Genomic DNA, 21,852 nt, shown 5'->3' with positions numbered 1-21,852 from the left:
AACACAGAAAATAATTTTTTTTTTGGTTTGAACTGGAGTGTACTTTGGGGGTTACAGCACCCTTTAACGGTCAAGCCAGCCGGCCCTTTACTTATGACACAGGCGCACGCTTGGCACTACTTTGTTGATGCACTTGCGGCTACTGCGCACACAGTTCACAAACACAGAAAATATATTTTTTTTTGGTTTGGACTGGAGTGTACTTTGGGGGTTACAGCTCCCTTTAACGGTCAAGCCAGCCGGCCCTTTACTTATGACACAGACGCACGCTTGGCACTACTTTGTTGATGCACGTGCGGCTACTGCGCACACAATTCACAAACACAGAAAATAATTTTTTTTTTGGTTTGGAGTGTACTTTGGGGGTTACAGCACCCTTTAACGGTCAAGCCAGCCGGCCCTTTACTTATGACACAGGCGCACGCTTGGCACTACTTTGTTGATGCACGTGCGGCTACTGCACACACAATTCACAAACACAGAAAAAATATTTTGTTATTTGGTTTGGAGTGTACTTTGGGGGTTACAGCACCCTTTAACGGTCAAGCCAGCCGGCCCTTTACTTATGTCACAGGCGCACGCTTGGCACTACTTTGTTGATGCACGCGCGGCTACTGTGCACACAATTCACAAACACAGAAAATTATTATTTTTTTGGTTTGGACTGGAGTGTACTTTGGGGGTTACAGCACCCTTAACGGTCAAGCCAGCCGGCCCTTTACTTATGACACAGGCGCACGCTTGGCACTACTTTGTTGATGCACGTGCGGCTACTGCGCACACAATTCACAAACACAGAAAATCATTTTTTTTTTGGTTTGGACTGGAGTGTACTTTGGGGGTTACAGCACCCTTTAACGGTCAAGCCAGCCGGCCCTTTACTTATGACACAGGCGCACGCTTGGCACTACTTTGGTGATGCACGTGCGGCTACTGCGCACACAATTCACAAACACAGAATATAATTTTTTTTTGGGTTTGGACTGGAGTGTACTTTGGGGGTTACAGCACCCTTTAACGGTCAAGCCAGCCGGCCCTTTACTTATGACACAGGCGCACGCTTGGCACTACTTTGTTGATGCACGTGCGGCTACTGCGCACACAATTCACAAACACAGAAAATAATTTTTTGGGGGGTTTGGACTGGAGTGTACTTTGGGGGTTACAGCACCCTTTAACGGTCAAGCCAGCCGGCCCTTTATTTATGACACAGGCGCACGCTTGGCACTACTTTGTTGATGCACGTGCGGCTACTGCGCACATAATTCACAAACACAGAAAATATATATTTTTTTGGTTTGGAGTGTACTTTGGGGGTTACAGCACCCTTTAACGGTCAAGCCAGCCGGCCCTTTACTTATGACACAGGCGCACGCTTGGCACTACTTTGTTGATGCACGTGCGGCTACTGCACACACAATTCACAAACACACAAAAAATATTATTTTTTTAGCACTTGGGGGGAGCACCCCTGATGGACAGAGCACCCCCTGGACAACACTACAGCACCCCTTTAGGACTGGGACACTGCACAGGACTTTGGAGTGGACACAGCCCCTATGGAGAACTGACTGCACAACACAGTCCAGCCAGCCCCTATGGACTTTGAAGTAGTGGACACAGCCAGTATTAACAACAGCAGCACAGCACAACACAGCCAGCCCCTATGGACTTTGAAGTAGTGGACAACAGCAGCACAGCGCAGCACAGCACAGCACAACACTACTCTGCACTACACTACACAGCCCAGCCAGCCCTAACTCCCACCCTCCCTCTTCACTGTCCACAGCCGAGTGAGAAAATGGCGCCGACGCGGGTACCTTATATAGGATCCAAAACCCGCGAGACTCGGAAGGCGGGATGATGACGTTTTGCCTCGATTTCAGATTCGAGTCAGGAGGGAAAAGTCGAGCCTGACTCGGATCTGCCTCGGATCGGGGGGGCTCGGATTTCAGAAATCCGAACCCGCTCACCCCTAATATATATACACACACACACACATATATATATATATATACACACAGACGTGTGTGTATACATATTTACACTGTATAATATATACACATACACTGTATTATATATATTTATACTGTATAATATATATATATATATATTTATACTGTATTATATATATATATATATATATATATATACACTTATACTGTATAATATATATATACACACACTGTAATATATATATATATATATATATATATACACACTGTATTATATATATATATACACTGTATAATATATATATAATATATATTTATACACACTGTATATATATATATATATATGTATATACACTGTATATAAGTGCCAACCTGGTGAAGCACTGTGCCGAGAGCTGCTGCTTACCTGTCAGCCCCACGGTGGCATGCAGGGCTTTAGTCTCTCAAACACACAGAGAGGCCATGTCACTCTCAGGCAGCCCACCCATGTATGGTCCAGCGCTGCTATCCCTTCCCAGTCCACGAGCATGTGGAAGAGAGATACTCGAGTCGCAAGATGATGATGTCATCATCTTGCGACACCACAGTAGCTCCTCCGCAGCGGCACCGGCTGTGTGGAATAGGAGCAAAGAACATACTACGGTCCAGTCATCGGTACTCGTCCGATGACTGGACTAGAAAACCCCTATCCCCACCACGCGACAGTAGTGCAGCAGCGGCCCTAGTGCTGCACAACTGTACCGGCCCGGGGGGCAGATGGCACCCTGCCCCCCGGCCCAGTCCGCCACTGGTGTAGGGGGAGGTGTTATGTAGCGGGGTTAGGCATTAGGGGGAGGGTTAGGCACTGGGGAGGGACTGTTAGGATTAGGGTGCGGGGAGGTTATGTTTAGGCACTGGGAGGGAGGTTAGGTTTAGGTAGTGGGGAGGGGGTCTTAGGTTTAGGGTGCGGGGAGGGGGAGGTTAGGTATAGGCACTAGGGAGGGGGGTTAGGTTTAGGCACCGGGAGGGAAGGTTGGGGTAGGAGTAGGGAAAATACTTACCAGCCGTTGTTATGGGTGTCGGGATGCCGCTGTCGGTATTCTGAACAGTGGCATCCCGACAGCCAGGATTCATACCCAACCTGTTTGTCTGTGCTGTTGTGGGAAAATTGAGCAGGGAGCTGAGGTTTGAGGCTGGAGCAGCATGGAGGGCAGATGGGGAAGATATAGGTGAAATTGGTACTTGTGTGCCTGTAACATGGAGCCTCAGCACTGCACAGGTAGCCCAGGTGCAGTGCATTATCACAGAAAGTACACTCGTGACAATTATCACTGCTGGGTCTAACACTTCCATGACAATTGGTTGGACTTGTGTGTGTATGTGTATGTAGGAATGCAGTTATTATGCCGGCAGTCGAAATACCAACGCCGCTATCCAGCCGCGCAAGCATAATGCCGACGGCGATGTCCCGATGGACATCAGGATACCGGCGTTAGGATCCCGAATGGTAAGTATGCGGGTAAGCCGGGGATTTAGGGTTAGGCGCCCCTCCCCCGGGAGTGTTAGCATGCGGGGAGGTGGGGTTAGGCACCCCCAGGGGGGAGGTTAGAGTTAGGCACCCCACCGGGAGAATTAGGTTTAGGGTGCCAGGAGCGGGGGTTAGGCACCACTGTGGGGGACTTAGGGTTAGTCAACCCCTGGGGAGGTTAGGCACCACTATGGGTGGGTTAGGGGGGCGGGCAGGGTAGGGTTACATTACTTACATTAGCTTGTCAAGATTTCGTGCTGTCGGGCTTCCGTAGGTGGTATTTGAACCGGCGGCTAAATAGCCGTCGGGATTTCAGTGCCATTCCGTGTATATATATATATATATAAACACACATCCACACACACCTCCCTCCCAACCATCCCGATTTTGGCAGGACAGTCCTGCTTTTTGGGCACTGGCCCACCATCACACCTGCGGGCTGCAGTGGCCCACAGTAGAATTAGAGGGCTACTGGAGGCCCCCTCTCACCCGCTGCTCTGCTTAGCAGAACAATTGGTGAATAAATGACATGGCATCTATTCACTGGAGAGATGGACTGGGAGCATGCCCAGCAGCTCCAGGAGTGCTTGGCATGCCCCCAGTGTGGCGAATATGGGGAGCGTGGCTTGCGAGTATAGCTCTTCTCATGAGACCACAGCTCCTTCATTTTTTGTGCTCACGCAAAGGTACACCATGGGGTGCCAAAATCTACATTCGCTTACCAAAACAAATTTGTCTCTGGCCGGTCCTGGATTGAATCACTATAAATAAATAGATATGAACGGATTGTCATCCTCATATTGCATGTTTGTAATAGTCCTTAGAGTAGGAGTGGCCAAACCGGTCCTCAACGACCCCTAACGGTTCGTGTTTTCAAGACCTCCTGTGTATCTGTACAATGTGTGTTAGAAATAAATGCACCACGTTTTAAAATGTGACAGTAACACCCCTTTTACACTGGCAAGAAAATCCTGGGTTGTTGCACATGAACGCGCATCAACGCAGGATTTTTGTCAGTGTAAATGGATCCACCCGAGTCTAGTGACCCAGGGATCCAGCTAGCAGGGTTGGGCACAGGTCGTTCTTGTGTCACCCTGCAGTGTAAATGGCGCGAGCCGGGTCACAATGACCCGGGTCATTCCGCTTGCTACCCAAATGCCGGGCTTCAGTGGCACTTGCAGATTACATAATCTAAAAGCGTCCACTGCAACACCGGAAGAGACGGGTCCTGCAGACCTGGCTCCGGTGTGAACGGTGCATACCCCAGGTCAGCGCCACAGTGTAAAATGGGTCTGTCCTGGGTTTAAAACGTGTTCCAAATCCAGGGTCAAACCAGGCACTTTGGTGTAAAAGGGGTATTAGTAACGACTGTGCACCAGCTAGGTGGTCTGGAAAATGTGACCTGTTAGAGGTTTTCGTGGTCCGGGTTGGCCACCCTTGCCTTAGACAAAAGGGGTATATTTAAAAGTGATGTTGCCCATAGCAACCAATCACATTCCACTTAACATTTAACTAGCATCGTCTGGAAGATAATAGCTAGAATCTGATTGGTTGCTATGGGCAACATCACTTTTAAAACGCACCTCTAAAAACTCTCACTTTATTAATTTTACCCCTAGTAAGTGTGTGCAGCTAGTGCTGGGGCACAAGGATGACCAGCTGTATACAGGAAGGCTGTAGCCTCTGTCCCCCCCCCACGTCTCCCTGGTGACAGCTGTCAGTCACACACTCGCAGACCGGGACGTGCACAGGAAGGACTGACAGGAGCCGAGACGTTCAGAATTCCAGAGGATTTCGGTTTGAAAACATTTTTTTTACCCAATCCCAGCAGCATTTGGCCATGGTGTACATGTAGTTCTAGAGAAACACTTTAGAAATAGCATCACCATAGCTCCTCCTGCACCAGTTTAATTTTACTTCTCTCAGTGTTCGTGTGTAAGACCGTGAGTGTGACCCGCTGCTTTTGCAATCTCTGCATGTGCCGTAACTGTTCCTCCATGTAGGCCACACCTATTATTTCCAAATGCCATGCCCTGCCCTGTCCTGTCCTGTCCGCTTCTCGTTTTGTTTTCTAAGCACCCCGCCCACGGCAATTTTGGTCTGCATGCTGGCAGGGAAACATGATCACTGCGTCACTGTGACTGGGCTGGCCACAGGAAGCTGCAGACACTATAAGACGCTCAGTGGGTTTTGTCCTATGCAAGAAGAGAACAGGGGACTGGTTACAGGCAGCGAATGGTAATGTTATACTGTAGTAATGTGTTTTACACTGTGACGGAAGTTGTACAGTATACAGAATTCCTTCAGACTCCTTGTCCGCGCATATTTGTCATTGCTGTTGGTGAAAATAAGTTTTCTATTTTTTTGTAAATTAGCACTAATGGTATTCTATAATGACAACTGCAGTTTCCATAAGATGAATTATTTATTATACATGTTTTCTGACGTTTTCTAAGAAGTGTACTGAAGAAACCTGTTGTTATCCTTTGATCTGAGACAAGAATGGTGACAGCTGTCTGTTCCTACAGTGACCTTTCCCTTTAAATATGAGACCAAGTTTATAGGTTCCAAAAATAATCAACCCCCTTATATATATCTTTTATTAGTGTCCCTGTTTTACTTTGTCTCCTTGGGTGTTTCTCATGAGATTTCTCTAGACCTGGATCTACCGGTACAGTGTGTCATGTTTGCAGATTTTTGGAATAAGGACATCACCAGCTGTAATTGTCTGCAATGCAATCACACTACCCGTCTGCAATGCACTCACACTACCCGTCTGCAATGCACTCACACTACCCGTCTGCAATGCACTCGCACTACCCGTCTGCAATGCAATCGCACTACCCGTCTGCAATGCACTCACACTACCCGTCTGCAATGCACTCACACTACCCGTCTGCAATGCACTCACACTACCCGTCTGCAATGCACTCACACTACCCGTCTGCAATGCAATCACACTACCCGTCTGCAATGCACTCACACTACCCGTCTGCAATGCACTCACACTACCCGTCTGCAATGCACTCACACTACCCGTCTGCAATGCACTCACACTACCCATCTGCAATGCACTCACACTACCCGTCTGCAATGCACTCACACTACCCGTCTGCAATGCAATCACACTAACCGTCTGCAATGCATCACACTACCTGTCTGCAATGCACTCACACTACCCATCTCAGTATGAGTAAATCCAGCCAGATGCCATATACTCTACCAACATACTTTGCAGGAAGGTATATGTTTCTGCAGTCATTTTCTGATGTCTCTGATTTCCATGGGCAATCTGAACTCTCACGGTGCGTACACACTGGGCGATCAGGAAAGACAGTACGATTACGACATCGTAATCGTACCGTCGTTCCTGATCACCTGTAATGTCTGCACGGAACCATCAGTCGTTCAGTCTAGGTACCCTCCATCATTCCTGAACATGCCAATCTGTCATTATCAGCAGATTGGCCTACATGTTCAGGTGATTGACAGTGTCGGAAACGACCAGCGAGAGTACGCATCGCTGGTCGTTTCCGATATAAAAGTGCACGATTACTGAGCGATTGCACGATTACGATGTCGCCCAGTGTGTATGCACCATTACATTTATGTTTACTTTTTTTTTTACCCTGGAAATGACCTGTTGTAATGCTGTCCGGTTGCATAATATTATAATTATATAGTTATATAATCATAATATTATTTTTTCTGCACGTTAGATTAATCCTTTTTTTGTCTTAATAATAATAAGCAAATTGTTCTGCAGACTTTTTTTCCAAGTTTCTGAAATTATCATCAACTGTATCTCTGTGAGCCTAATGTTGGACTATTTTATATGCTTTAGAATGTAAGCTCTCACGAGCAGGGACCTCTTCCCTCATGTGCTTCTCATTACACTTTCTTCTGCTCCTTACTCCTCATAAGGGCACCTAACACGTCTCTGCCAACTCCCTGCTGCTTACTGTGAGTGTTTGAATCACTATTGCAGCAATGTATATAATGTTGTTCACTGTACTGTAAGTTACTTGTTTGTTTTTTGTTCACTTATTATTTTTATGTACTATGTAAGGCGCTGCAGAACACTTGTGGCGCCATATAAATAAAGAATAATAATAATAATAATAATATGCTGTTTCACCAGCTAATTTTCTTTTGAAGAAATTATGTATTGCAGGGATGTACCATTAAACACGTCAGGAACAGGGGGTCCCTACAAAGTGTAAAAGTAATGTAAATGCTAATGCAATCATTTTACTTGCTGCTATGGGGGCTAGCCACGTCACTGCACATGTGCGGTCATCAGACCATGCTTGTGTGTGCGACCATTGCCAGGGAGAAATCCTACAGATCCCTCTCCCAGTAAATTGTGCGATCTGTAGACCATAGGCTAGAATGGCTAACACCATGTAAAGATGAAGTTAGCTACCGGGGCCAAGAAATTTAAGGGGACTGCTTATGAACTAAAAAAATGGGCCACCATAGCCGATTTCTCCAATATCTGCTGCAGTCCACCCTTAGATACATCTATTGCTGGGCATACACTGCCAGATAAAATGTCTGTCAGACCGACAGACATTTTATCTGGCTGCCTGCCAGCCGCAGAGGTCGCCGGCATACACTGTGAGAGAAATCTCAGTGTATAGCCCGACATCCGCGCTCCGCCCCCGGGGGAGGAGACATTTCCCTGTTCCTTCCGTAGGAAGGAACACAGGAAATGTCTGTCTGTCGACCGCGCTGGGCATACACTGCCCGATTTCCCGGGTAAATATCGCATCGGACGGGCATGCTGGACAATCCAGCATGCCCGACCGTGCAATATTTAACCCTCGGTCGCCCGCATACACGCTGCAATTATCGCGGCGATCCGCCGATATCGGGCGGATCGTCCCGATAATTGCAGAGTGTATGGCCAGCATTAGGCATACCTGTAATGTACGTATATGGTATAACCCAAAAATGTATGTTTTGGTGTAATAGCCCGCAAATTTCTTTTGATAAATAGACCCATTAAATACTAGAAACATAGAATTTGACGGCAGATAAAAACCACTTGGCCCATTTAGTCTGCCCCTTTTTATTTATCCTTTTGGCAGCTTCAACCCTATTTGCTCCTTACGTCTCTCTTAAGGATATTCTTATACGTATCCCAGGCATGTTTTAATTGTTCAACCGCCTCTGATGGGGGGCTATTCTACTTACCCACTACCCTTTCTGTGAAGTAATTTTTCCTCAATTTTCCTCAGTGCATGTCCTTGTGTTCTTGTACATCTCTTCCTTTGAAGAATACTTCCCTCCTGTACCTTGTTAAAACTAGGGATGTGCGCCGGACCATTTTGCTGGATTTTGATTTGGCTCCGATTCGTCGTCTGGCTTTGGATTCGCCAAACCTGCTGTGACTGGCTTTGGATTTGGATTTTTTTTACAAAAAAATGCCAAAAAACTAAAATAACATTATTATTATTAACCTCAATAACATTAATTTACAGTCAATTTAGACCACCTCACAGCTCACAATACGGTATTGTTTTCACCATTATTGGCTAAAGGCTTCAATGAGCTGGCTGGTTACTATGCGAAAGAGCAGCGGCACAGGCACCGCAGTTTAAAGCACATCTATGAAACATTGCCACTCACTACTGAGTCACAGTACTTGTGTGTTATGGACACACACAGGGCTAAGGCCCAAGGAGTCACGGTGCTTGTATACACAGACGGCTGAGGCCCACGGAGTCACAATGCTTTTATTTTATACTCAGAGGGCTAAGGCCCACAAAATCATGGTGCTTGTATACACAAAGGGCTAAGGCCCACAGAGTCACGGTGCTTTTATTTTATACACAGAGGGCTAAGGCCCACAAAGTCATGGTGCTTGTTTACACAGAGGACTAACATAGAAACATAGAATTTGACGGCAGATAAGAACCACTTGGCCCATCTAGTCTGCCCATTTTCATGTATCCTTTAGGCAACTTCAACCCTATTTACTCCTTACGTCTCTCAAGGATATTCTTATGCCTATCCCAAGTGTGTTTAAATTGTTCCGCTGTTTTAGCTCCAACCACCTCTGATGGGAGGCTATGACACTTATCCACTACTCTTTCTGTGAAGTAATTTTTCCTCAAATTTCCTCTGAGCCTACCTCCCTCCAGTTTCAGTGCATGTCCTCGTGTTCTTGTGCATCTCTTCCTTTGAAGAATTCTGCCCTGTCCCTTGTTAAAACCCTTCATGTATTTGAAAGTTTCTATCATGTCCCCCCTTTCCCTTCTCTGTTCCAAACTATACAGATTAAGATCTTCTAGTCTTTCTAGGTAAGTTCTGTGCTGTAGGCCATGCACCATTTTAGTTGCCCTTCTTTGTACCGTCTCTAATGTGTTTATATCCTTCTGGAGATATGGCCTCCAGAACTGAACACAGTATTATAGATGAGGCCGTACCAAGGACCTATACAATGGCATTATCACTTCTTTTTTCCTGCTACTGATTCCTCTCCCTATGCAACCAAGCATCTGACTTGCCTTCCTCAATGCTTTGGTGCACTGCTTGCCTGCCTTCAAGTTTTCTGAAATGGTGACTCCTAAATTCCTTTCCTCCTCTGTATTTTCTATTATAGTGTCCGTGATACTATATTTAGCCTTTAGGTTATTGGGACCCAAGTGCATGATTTAGCATTTTTTACATTAAACTGTAGTTGCCATTTTCTTTCCCATTCCTCTAGTCTACCCAGATCCTCAGTCATTTGTTTTACCCCTCCTGGTGTGTCTACCCGGTTGCATACTTTTGTGTCATTTGCAAAAAGGCATACTTTCCCTTTAATATTATTTACAATGTCACCAACATAGATATAAAAAAGCTACTTTGGGATCAAGAAAGTCAAGAACCAGCGTTTGAGCCTCTAATCTGGGCTATGAAGTTCTGAAGTTCCCGGGAAGTGCTAATTTAGCAGGATTAATGTAAATAAAAGGTGTTTACTATACATTGTGTCTTGTAACAGGGCTGAACGATGCAGGTATTTGCCAATGAAACATAAGAGCATCTTTTAAGGAGCCAAATGTAGAAATGCCAGCATTTGTTAAAACTGTTCTTGATCCAATTTGCAGAGACAGTTCTAATGTTCAGCAATTGTACTGACCTTAATTTTAGATTAAGTAATGACAATAGGTTTACTATACACATGGCGGAATCTGCTGTAACATGTTCAAAACACTTTTCTAATACTAACTTCAAACAAGGAATGTTCTTTGTTTCTTAAACTTAAAAAAAATACTTTGTTAATATTCTAGATTATACCATGAACAAGTACATTTAGCCCTGCTTCTGATTCTTTAGCTGCATTGGCTATCTTACTGCAGGGATTTATCAAGCACCACCTTATTGAGAAATACTAAAAATTCTTTACAGGCTAAGTATGTTGTATTATCAGCAGTATGATAGAATGAGTTTGGGATGTGATGACAGTTGGAGAAGATTTGCAGTATGGTAATTCGGTATACAATCGGGAAACCGGCTGCCTTAATACCGGCAGCCGGCTTCCCGACTGTCATATCCCGGCGAGGGTGAAATGCCAGGTGTCTAGATGTAGACGCCTGACATTTCCCTGACGCTGGGAGACCGGCTCCCGGCATCCCGATCGAAGGGATGCAGGGCGCCGCGAGCGGGGAGGGTTAGGATTAGGGCACTCGGGGGGGGACTTAGAGTTAGGCACCCCCCGGGAGGGTTAGGGTTAGGCTAGGGGGAGGTAGGGTTAGGGTTAGGCACCCCCGGGGGGGACGTAGGGTTAGGCACCCCCCCGAGGGACTTAGGTTTAGGCAGCGGGGAAGGGGGGGGTTAGGGTTAGGTACTTAGAGGGGGATTACAATTAGGCACTTGGGGGGGAGGTTAGGGTTAGGCACCCCTAAGGAGAGTTAGGGTTAGGGGGTTAAGTTAGGTTACTTTATACTTACCTTAGGGACGATCAGGATTTCCAGCGCTGTGGGGCTTCCGTTGCCGGGCTCTGCTCATTTGTCAGCCAGGCGCTGCCGGGAATCGAACCGCCGGCCATGCGGCTGGCGGTATTTCATACCGATTCCGGTAATTCTGCCTCTTAATTTGTGTTCATGTAGTTACACATGGTGTACAATTGCAGTATCAGCAGTTGATTATTTCAGCAGTCATTCTGTCAACATATAAGAAACAAACAAACAAAAATCCTGGGACACCGTAATATCGTCTCTGTGGTCCTCGAAAGCTACAGTTTCTATTATGTGATAATACGAGTATTTTTTTTTTTTACATTTTAACCACTGTTCATCAATCAATAACTTATTATGCCTATTATTATTATTATTATTATTATTATCCTATATATATATATATATATATATATCACCACAAGGATTCCGCAGTGCCTTACAAAGTACATAATCAAATGAGCACACAAGAAATACACTTATTAACAGTACAAACAATGCGGGACAAATACATGATTTATAAACATTGCTGCATAACACTTAAATAAGCAGCATGGTATCAGCAACCCAGTGTTAGGTGCTGTTGTAAATTAAAGTATAATGCTGCCCATCCACTAAAAGACATAAAAACGTCTGCATGATTACGACATTGTAATCGTGCAGTCGTTTGTCAGTCTGCGATGCGCCTACTCTGGTCGTTCAGTGTAGGCTCATCAGTCATCTGCAAATATGCTCCACCTGACGTTATCTCAGGTTGTCCAGCATGTTTGCTCGGTGATAGATGTCTAAAACGACCAGTGGGAGTGCGCATCGTTGGTAGTTATAGACATTTTTCTTAACGATTTGCAAACGATTTATGAACAATTGAACGTTATCGTTATCATTTAATCGCTCAATTTAATCGTCTAGTGGACAGACACCTTAAGTTATGAAAAGAAGCACAAGAGGGCATTGCTCAGGGTGGGATTAAGGTCTGCGGGGGCCCCTGGGCAATAAACTGGTGGGGGCCCCTATCAATGACATTATCAAATATAAAAAGTGATTTCCAAATATTTCTAAATTTGACTAAAAACAATTAAAAATCACACAGTACCCCAAAACAATAATTAGTTAGGTGGAAATCCATATATATATAACCAATTCTCCAAATTCGGCACTCCTGCTGTTTGCTGCTTAGTACTTGGGTGCCTCAGTAAATATAATGCACAGTTCCTATAGGTAGTACACACAGATACAAACCCACTTGGCACTCCAGGATTTTTCAAGAAAAGTTTAATGTCATAGTGACCGACGTTTCTGGGCTGCACAGAGCCCTGTCCTCGTGATAATAACAGTAAAGGACAGGGCTCTGTACTGCCCAGAAACGTCGATCACCATGACATTAAACTTACCTTGAAAAATCCTGGAGTGCCAAGTGGGTTTGTATCTGTGTGTACTACCTATAGGAACTGATATACATACACACATATATATATATATATCTATACACACACACACGTGTGTGTATTTATATATACATATGTGTGTGTATGCAGTGTGTGTGTATATATATATATAACGTTCCCGCTAGGCTGTTTTAGCGGGGCGCGGCGCCCTGCCCTCTTTCTGGAAGGCAAAAAGCGCCCTGCCCTCCAGAAGGAGGGCAAAAAGCGCCCTGCCTTAACAGCCTGCGGGAACCGTCTTCACCCGCGGTTCGCAGTGTCCCGCGGGTGAAGAAATGTGCGGTGGCCCGGTCACCACCGGAGAATAGACCCCGGGCGCATGCGCCCGGCATCTATTCTCCCTGTCTGCAGGGCTTGGGGGCTGCCCGGCGTGTCCGTAAGTGCCGGGCACGCCCCCAAGAGTGACGAAAAGGGGACGCGTCTTATAGACACGCCCCCTTTTCGATGACCATGCCCCCTTCTCGGTCGGTATATATATTCCAAAATGTCCACACTCCAATGTAGCAGGAATACAGGCGGGGTGCTCAATTTAAAGGCAGTAAACTGTCCATTTATATATAGAAAAAATAATCGGCACTCACCAAATGTATAAAAAGGCTTGTTTATGTATGCAAAAAAAGGTTTAGAATACCCATAACAGCAAGGTGCAAAGGTTCAGTCCAGCCGACGTTTCGATCCCAATCCAGGATCTTCATCAAGACTCAGCAACCATAAAGCAGCAATTCCCAATAGCAAAACGACCAAGTGGTGAGTGCCGATTTTTTTATATATATATATATATATATATGTGTGTGTACGACCTAGATTGGACTGGGGACATACAGTTTATGGATGATAATAATGTGACCTGTAATGTGTACTATTATATGTGTAGAAAATGTGTGGTACAGTGGGCTACTTGCTGTCTAGCTCAGCTCACAACCACATCTCTGATTCAGCTCCTCTGCTCTCTGCACAGACTGCAGTGTGAGTTTTACAGCCCCAACTCTGGTCCTGAGTGAGCAGTCAAAGTCTCGCGAGATTTTACGTCATCAACTCGCGAGACTTTGACTGCTGCTCACTCAGGACCACTGCAGTACAGTGAACTTCCTCGGCGGAGCTTCTTAACTGTACAGCCACAACTCCGGTCCTCCTCAGCGGCTGGTGTAACAGCTGAGCAGCCGAAGAGGAGGACTGGCATGCACAAAGCTAAATGTTGAGCTCCGTTTTTTGTATTAGTTGTGGGGGCCCTCTGTGTGTGGGGGGCCCAGGACGACCACCCCTTCCGCCCTGCCTATAATCCGGCCCTGGCCTTGCTGATGAGAGCTTACATTCTAAAGGTAATGCCTAGACATTTACCATGAATATTAAGAATTGTATTTAACATGCAGTATGAGATACTTTTTATTATGCAGGTATGAGGTCCTTTAGAGGCAGTAATTCATGCCAGAATTTTTGTTATGTATATTTGCTTTGGGCTGTGCTACATGGACAACGTGGCATGTTGGGGGGTTTTGTGGTTAGTGGAGTTCTGGTCCAAGATGGGTTATTGCATCCAAGAGAGCTCCTAGGGGGCGATACAATTGTTGTATTGGTGGCAATAATTAATGAGCGGCCAGTTTTGCAATTCAATTGTCCTGGGCACTCATTAATTATCCACCTCTTCACGCCCTATTAGACTGGGTTTAGCTGTGTGAAACTGCTAAACCCAATCTAAAGTCCTGGTTAGGGCGCCATAACTGCGGTTAAGGCGCCCCAACCATGGGTTTCTCATCATTTTTGCCCACACCCCCTTAAGGGTGTGAGCAGAAATGCCGGCATCAGCGGCTATAATGTTCAGATGGAGCAACAGTTGAATTGCTCCGTTGGACGTTTTAAACAAAAATTGCCGCCGACTAAACAATTGAATACACCCAACTCCTTATCTCTCGTCTCCACTAACTCACATTTCCCAGTACTCTTCCAATAACATTAAACCATTTTGTGTTTCCTATTCATATTTTTGTGCCTAACTCCCCATTATAATGTATAAAGATAGCTGATACTTTCATCACGTGAAAATACCACAACAACAAGAACAACACTAAGACCAGGTAGGAACACCTTCTATATCCTTCCCCCATCCCTTCACCCTGCCACAGAAACCCTACCTATGGTACGTGGACACCTGGCCAGAAATCTTTCATGAGCATGTAAGATGAAATGGCCTATAGCTATATAAACATGTAACAGTAAACCAGCATATGTCTCCCTATCCTATGACTGGCTGAAGAAATAATTTTTTTATTTATTTATTAACAGTTTCTTATATAGCGCAGCATATTCCCTTGCGCTTTACAATTGGAACATTAATAGAACAAAACTGGGTAATAACAGATATATAGGTAGGAAGGCCCTGCTCACAAGCTTACAATCTATAGATCATATGACACTGCAGTCTTTTTATGAATATGTAACTTGTCTAGGCAGTTCCATAGAAGGCAGTGGTATACTATATTTGACTAAAGTCACGTGTTTTCGATCTGTGGTTCCACGTGAATTATTGTATGTTTCCATGTAGCCAAACCCTTAATCAGCCCACAGCAGAAGTTTTTCAATATCAGTCTGTGGAATGTGCTCAGCTCCATCATATTAAATGTTTTGGGATTTGTCTATAACTGTATTCTCAGTAGTATTACCTGAACTATACAATTTTCTAATATAAAAGAATATGATAAAAAATGTGTATTGAGATATATACACATGTCATTAATTGCATAGTATATAAACATATCAGGTTCTATTTAATGGTGACCGAACTTCAATTTGAATGATCCGATATTAGACCTGTTTGCTCTCTGGAGGAGAATGATTCAGGTGGAATTTATGTGTAGATATGAAAATCTGATTTAATAAATATATGGAAAGCCATGATCTCCTGGAACATCCTGGAGACTCCTTCTTTTTAGGGAGTCTTCATGGACTTTTGGGAGAGCAGGTTCCTCTTCTGCTCCCCATATACTTCCTAGTAAAATGGGTGGGGAGCAGGGTGTGATAATGGAATTCTCAGCAATTGCATCAACTTGGCCCTGAGTCACAGCATTGCATTGGCGGTGTATGATTCATGGAACTATTTTCTCCAGAAGTCACCTGCAACAACGTAGGCAAACAAGGGCAAGCCTGGTAGTCAACCAATAATATCCATGCTAGAGCACAGGTGACTTGATTAGTACCTCAGTCAATTTGATTTAATTATCTGGACTCAAGCATGAATATCCTTAAAACCTGGACTGTAATGACGGAGTTTGGGAAACTGCGTGACTAGAGTCTTGAACACACAAAAGTACAAACTTTTTTTTTTTTTTTTCGTTTTAAAATAATATTATCCAAAATAAAAAGAAGCAAATAATACTATATGCAATAGCTTCTCTTATAACTACTGAATATAAAAACAGAATGTAAAATGGGTCACTATCTTGACATTTCTGTAAAAGTGGGAATTAATCTACAGGCAATATAAATCATAAATTGCTGTGCCACAATCATCAGTAAGTTAGTCTAACCCTCCCCTCCTCCCCTAACCCTAACCTGCCTTTAGGGGTACCTAACCCTAACCTCCCCCCGCTAGTGCCTAAACCCAACCTCCCGTCCCAGCTCCCTAAACCTAACACTCCCGGGGGGGTGCCTGACTCTTTAGTGTCTAACCCTAACCCCCCCTTCTCAGGATAACTTTGTCTGGGGTTTCTTAAATAGGAGGAAATATATATATCCATTCTCTTTCTAAACCTATATATTACAATTTAATTTGTGGCTCGTCATTAAATGAAAAAGTTGAAAAGCTGATTTTGCAGTTTTATTTGTTATCCATATATTCAGATATTTGTTGTTGCTATAAACACATAACTATTTTTACTCTTGACAGCAGCGTTAGAAATCCTGGGCGGGGATTGATGCAAATATTAGTAATTACATATTCCTGTGTGATAATCATGCCTACCAAAACTTGTTTGTTCACTATTCTAATTATACAAATTGAAATTCCAAAACCTGAGCAGAGGCTGTAAACTATCAGGGTACCTGATTTATAGCAAACGAGGCACTGAAAATACTGAATAAAACATAACAGTACACGTAGTAGCAGATTTATTGGTCCCTGGCTCAGCCCTTCCACAGAAAGGAAGTACAAAGTTTTTTATAACCTTTTTAAAATAATTTTGAAGGTTATGGTGCTGCAAGTGCACTTTAGGGTCCGTGTTAAACAGTTATGATCAGGGACAGACTGGGGCTACAGAACAGCCCTGGTATTAGTCCCAGTGAGTGCGCCAAAACCGCAAAAAGGGGGAGTTTGCAAAAATGGGTCACGGCCTTACCGCATGGAGGTGTGGTTTCACCCCACGGAGGCGTGGCCTCACCGCACACCTCTAAGTATCCTGGCTGAGCAGTGTTCCGGGGGGCACACTGCTGTGTTTGTACAATTTTATTAATAATAAACTGAACTTTCTGACACAATTAAAAATGTATGACCATATTTTACGTTGATCAATTTGATGAGTTTTGTACATAAATTATGAGTGTTGGTTTGGACAGTAATGTAAGAACCCTTGCTTTCCCAGTGTAATGTGTCGCTAGCATTTCCTGGCTCCTGGTGAAGGAAACATGCAGTGCCGTTGCTCTGTGTCTCGGTTGGGGATACTTGGTGCAAGGAAGAGTCTTTTCCCAGAGAAAGTGAATGGAACCCAAATGTGTCGGCCAAATATTTGTCAGTCTGTACTGAGTAGAGATTCTTGCAGGTGAGAACCCTCCCATACAGTATATTAAGAAATGCAGCTTATATAATGAACCTGGTTTATTACTTAATGTCTCTATCTCTAGGACGTCCTGGCATAGGTTACTGCTACACAGGCCCCGTGAGTTAATATGTTCCTCTACGACTTGGAGAAGTCTGAGCAGCTCAGTAAAAGGTAAGAAACTGTCCAATTAAACATCAGTTAATGTTCTCCACTTCTTTGCACCCCATAGTCACCAGTGAGTTCCGTGGCCACATAGAAGTAGCAGGCTGCAGGCCTGGGGCTATTGCACAATTTGCAGAATGCCCAATGTTGCTCCTGTTATCCCTATTTTTCACAACAGAGGAGCATTTGTTCTTATAGTGCATGAGTTTTACATTGTGACAGTGCTCTTATGTCATTATTCTATTGAACACTGTAATGTATTTTTAATGTTCTATTACACATTTTGTCATATCCCGGCGAGGGTGAAATGCCGGGCGTCTAGATGTAGACGCCTGACATTTCCCCGACGCCGGGAGACCAGCGGGATGCCGGGCGCTGCGAGCGGACAGCCGCGACGGGGGGGGGGACGGTTAGGTTTAGGGCACCCGGGAGAGACTTAGGGTTAGACACCCCCCGGGAGGGTTAGGGATAGGCTAGGGGGAGGGAGGGTTAGGCACCCCCCCGAGGGACTTAGGTTTAGGCAGCGGGGAAAGGGGGGGGGTCAGGGTTAGGCACTTGGGGGGGAGGTTAGGGTTAGGCACCCATAAGGAAGGTTCGGTTAGTTTATACTTACCTTAGGAATGATCAGCATTTCCAGCGCTGCCAGGCTCTGCTCATCCATCATGTGGCCGGCGGTATTTCATACCGATTCCTTTTATCTTCTTTTTAATAACATGAGAGCTGGCAGGTGGTGATTCTCCTGTGTCCTGTGAGAGCTATATCTAGAGGCAGTGGGGCTGATTCTGAGTTGGACACAGTGGAGCGATTTATTTTTTATTCTACGCATTCATCTAAGTTGCCTTGCGCATGTGTACAGAGTCGGAACTGCAAATGAGGCGCACAGGAGATGTAATAGGAGTGTAGCGGGTGAGTCTTTGAACACGATTGTGTACAGAGAACTGCTCACCTAAGAGGCCATTCTCGGACGGAGGAACTGCACCTGTTATAGGGAAGTTTCGTTGGTGCTACAGATGGTGCATCTACAGACGCACCAACTGGTATCTCAGCGTCTACGGATGCTGACTTTGGGCTTTGTGACCACATTTACATAAAGATGCAGACGTGTGACCACCAAAGACACAGACATGGACGCAGCTGCATCCAACGGAGAATCAGCCCCAATATGTCTTGATGCTCAGGAGTACTGAGAAATAAAGAAAATACAGATGTGTCCTCATACATCACCAAACAGCCCCTTTCAGCGCACCAGCTCTTGTGCAACTCTGATGGCGCCGGGCATCTTTTTTGCTAACAATGCATATTAGTCGCAATGCGATGCAACTAGGACGCACCAGGAGACTGCACAGATTAATTAGATATGTGACACTTGTCTGTGTGTGACTGAGTCTCTGAATCTGTATATGAAGTGCTACCATGCAGCGACTGCTGCTTTTTTCTATGCCAAGTTCCATTGTGCGTCATATACAGACTCAGCCGCAGATATACAAGTGTTGCATATCGAATTACTCAGTGCAGTATCCTGGTGCGTCCTACTTGTATCACAGCGTGACTAATATGCTTTGGCAAAAAAGATGCCCGGCACAATCACAGTTGCACGAGACTTGGCGGCTCCCTCGTGCCAGTCCTCTCGCACAGCGTGGTGTATTGAGGCTAGATGTGTGATGACATCTGTATACTGCAAGTTGGTAAATTACTTGTTTGTCATTCAAATGATACCTCTTTTGGTAAGAAGGAGTTCTTGTCAGACTATGTCTTCCAAATAAAAGAAATGTCTTTAGCAATAATAGCACAACAGTCATTTATTTCATAATCAATAGTCAGTAAAAGCTGCTCTGCACAATTTACGAAATAGCAGTGATTCCAAAGAAAGCTGCTACTATGAAAATTTGTGCTAAGTTGTTTCTGTGGACTTTGGGCCTTATTCAGCTACGGACAGAATTGCAAAGCTGCTCGCATGCAGCTTTGCAATTCCATCTGTGCAGATATGGTAATGCAGCAGGAGGCTTCACGCCTCCTGCTGCATTACGTATCCGTGTCCAACGCAGCATCGTATACTCTGCGGAACATCGGCCGGCAGTGTTGACCCACGCCTCAGTTTCGTGAAACTGAGGCCATCGCCACATCCTTCCCACCCTCAAATGGCAGCAGACTGTCAATCACTGACAGTCTGCTGCCTGTCTACGTGCAGGATCGTAGATCTGTTCTTTACATGCGCAGATTGGGTCATGCGTCCTTTGATTTCAAAATTAATTGTGTTTCTTTGGAATTGCGTTAGTCATCTGAGCAGTTATGGAAGCAAGCCCAGGTTGGATATATGATCAGCTTTACCTGACCTTCATAATTTTCCTTGTTTAACGTTGATCTACATTATACTTTTTTTCTTCATGATCAACAGTACAGACATCAACTCCTCTAATCTGTACTGAAAGTTTTTTACGCTAATAGAAGGTCCAGGCAATATAATCAATCAGGGCCCACCCTTTGCAAGGGCAAATACAGGGTTTCTAGAGGGTGTTTTCCAAATGCTTGCTTTTAGACCAAGTGTGGTCAAGCCATGAAAATGGCATAATTAGCATGTAAAAAGCTTTAGTGATTCAAAGTGCATATAATACTTCTGGCATATACAGAGCCAGTGATCACAGGAAGCCAGTAGATGCAGCTCTAAAGCAACCCGGTCTGAGCTGAATTATTTTTTGTCTGGGTGTGGGCACCATAATGCCAAGCGGTAAGCAGTCAGGAAGCCTGACTGTGAAATCCCGGCATGGGACTAATGATGGGCATCGAAATCCTGACGCCCGGCATACCGAACGAAGGTAAGCCTGGCCTCGAGAGCAGATAGCCGCGAGGGGCAGAGTTAGGTTTAGTGGCTCCCGGGGGACTTAGGGTTAGGCACCCCCCCTCCCCGGGAAGGTTAGGGTTAGGCTAGGGGAAGGGGTGGTTAGGGTTTGGCACTCCCAGGGGGGAGGTTAGGGTTAGGCACCTCCCGGGAGGGTAAGGTTTAGAGTGCGGGGAGGGGGGGGTTAGGTTTAGGCACCCCTGGGGGGAGGTTAGGGTTAGGCACCCCTAAGGGAGGGTTAGGGTTAGGAGGGGAAAGGGTTAGGTATAGCTTAAATACATACCCTGTCGGGATCTTCATTCTTCTGCCTTCCGGGGTGGGTATTATATCCGTTGGGCTTTAGTACGGCAGTATATCATACCGATTCCGCTAAAGCCCCTTCTGTGCAGATCATTAGAGCTGTGGAGCGAGTTTATGAAACTTGTATCTTAAAACTTGCATCAATGCTTGCTTCAGAGACATGCAAAATTCAATTAGAATTGTCATTTCATGGGACTAGCAGCAAGTTTGTGTGACTTTTCTAAAGAAAGCGACCTGGCAGAAGGGCATGAAAAAGTAGGAAAATCATCATGGACTCCAAAGAAGTGGCAACTAAGATAGCAGGACCATATAGAAGGCTGTTAGTGGCCATAAGGAAAGTACTGGAGGTTCTTAAAAGGTGTCAAATGGCTAATTGTTTGCATTGTTTTACTAATTGTGGAAAAATGACAGCCAACTAGTGGTTTTCAGCAAACTAAAGTCTTTCCAGTATTTTGGGGGTACAGAAACATGGCTGTATAGTAATTTATTCAGGTTTTATACAAGCTTGTAGTTCTTAGCTCCAATGTACAAGTTAAAAAAACACTTTTCCATCAATACAACACTTCACCATACCTGTTTGATATCATTGTGCTTTTTTGAGAAAATCAAACTGACTTCTTTATTGGCCAAATTATGCTATTTAAGCCCCTCCAAGTGCATGATTATTCATTGGCAGGACTGTACCCGTGGCTCTGCACTATGGCCCTCATTCAGAGCCGTTCGCTATTTGCGTTTGTTCGTTCAAAAACAAGGGGTGGCTATTCAAATGATCCGTTCGCACATTGCAGTCTGTTCACACCTCTAAGTCTGAACGAGCGAGCAAAACATACGCTCTTTAATTTCTTAAAAACGCCCCCTGGCCGCTCGCACCATACGTCATGTCCGCTATTTATTAGATTAATCGAGTACATCGAACAGGATATGAACTGCTCGCTATTCTTGTGGTTGGTTTTTTC

General features: G+C 44.9%; 1 protein-coding gene across 2 annotated transcripts in view; it reads left to right on the top strand.

The window, feature by feature from the left end:
• The first annotated feature begins 5,401 nt into the window (after positions 1-5,401).
• NLRX1 (NLR family member X1) overlaps positions 5,402-21,852 on the top strand; it is an 85,494-nt gene continuing 69,043 nt past the window's right edge. The window contains exons 1-3 of one of the 2 annotated variants that reach the window (XM_088443805.1): positions 5,402-5,700; positions 17,422-17,598; positions 17,681-17,769. In XM_088443805.1, the coding sequence (XP_088299931.1) occupies positions 17,465-17,598; positions 17,681-17,769 (223 nt within the window). In that variant the 5' untranslated portion in view covers positions 5,402-5,700; positions 17,422-17,464. Of the gene's footprint in view, positions 5,701-13,442; positions 13,598-17,421; positions 17,599-17,680; positions 17,770-21,852 lie in introns of those variants that run through there. The other variant, XM_088443806.1, reaches the window with a different exon arrangement.

The sequence above is a fragment of the Taudactylus pleione genome, unplaced genomic scaffold (genome assembly GCF_031769625.1).
Source record: "Taudactylus pleione unplaced genomic scaffold, aTauple2 ptg000334l, whole genome shotgun sequence".
In the NCBI taxonomy this organism is placed as follows: Eukaryota; Metazoa; Chordata; class Amphibia; order Anura; family Myobatrachidae; genus Taudactylus; species Taudactylus pleione.
This window is presented reverse-complemented; position numbering and strand designations above follow the sequence as displayed.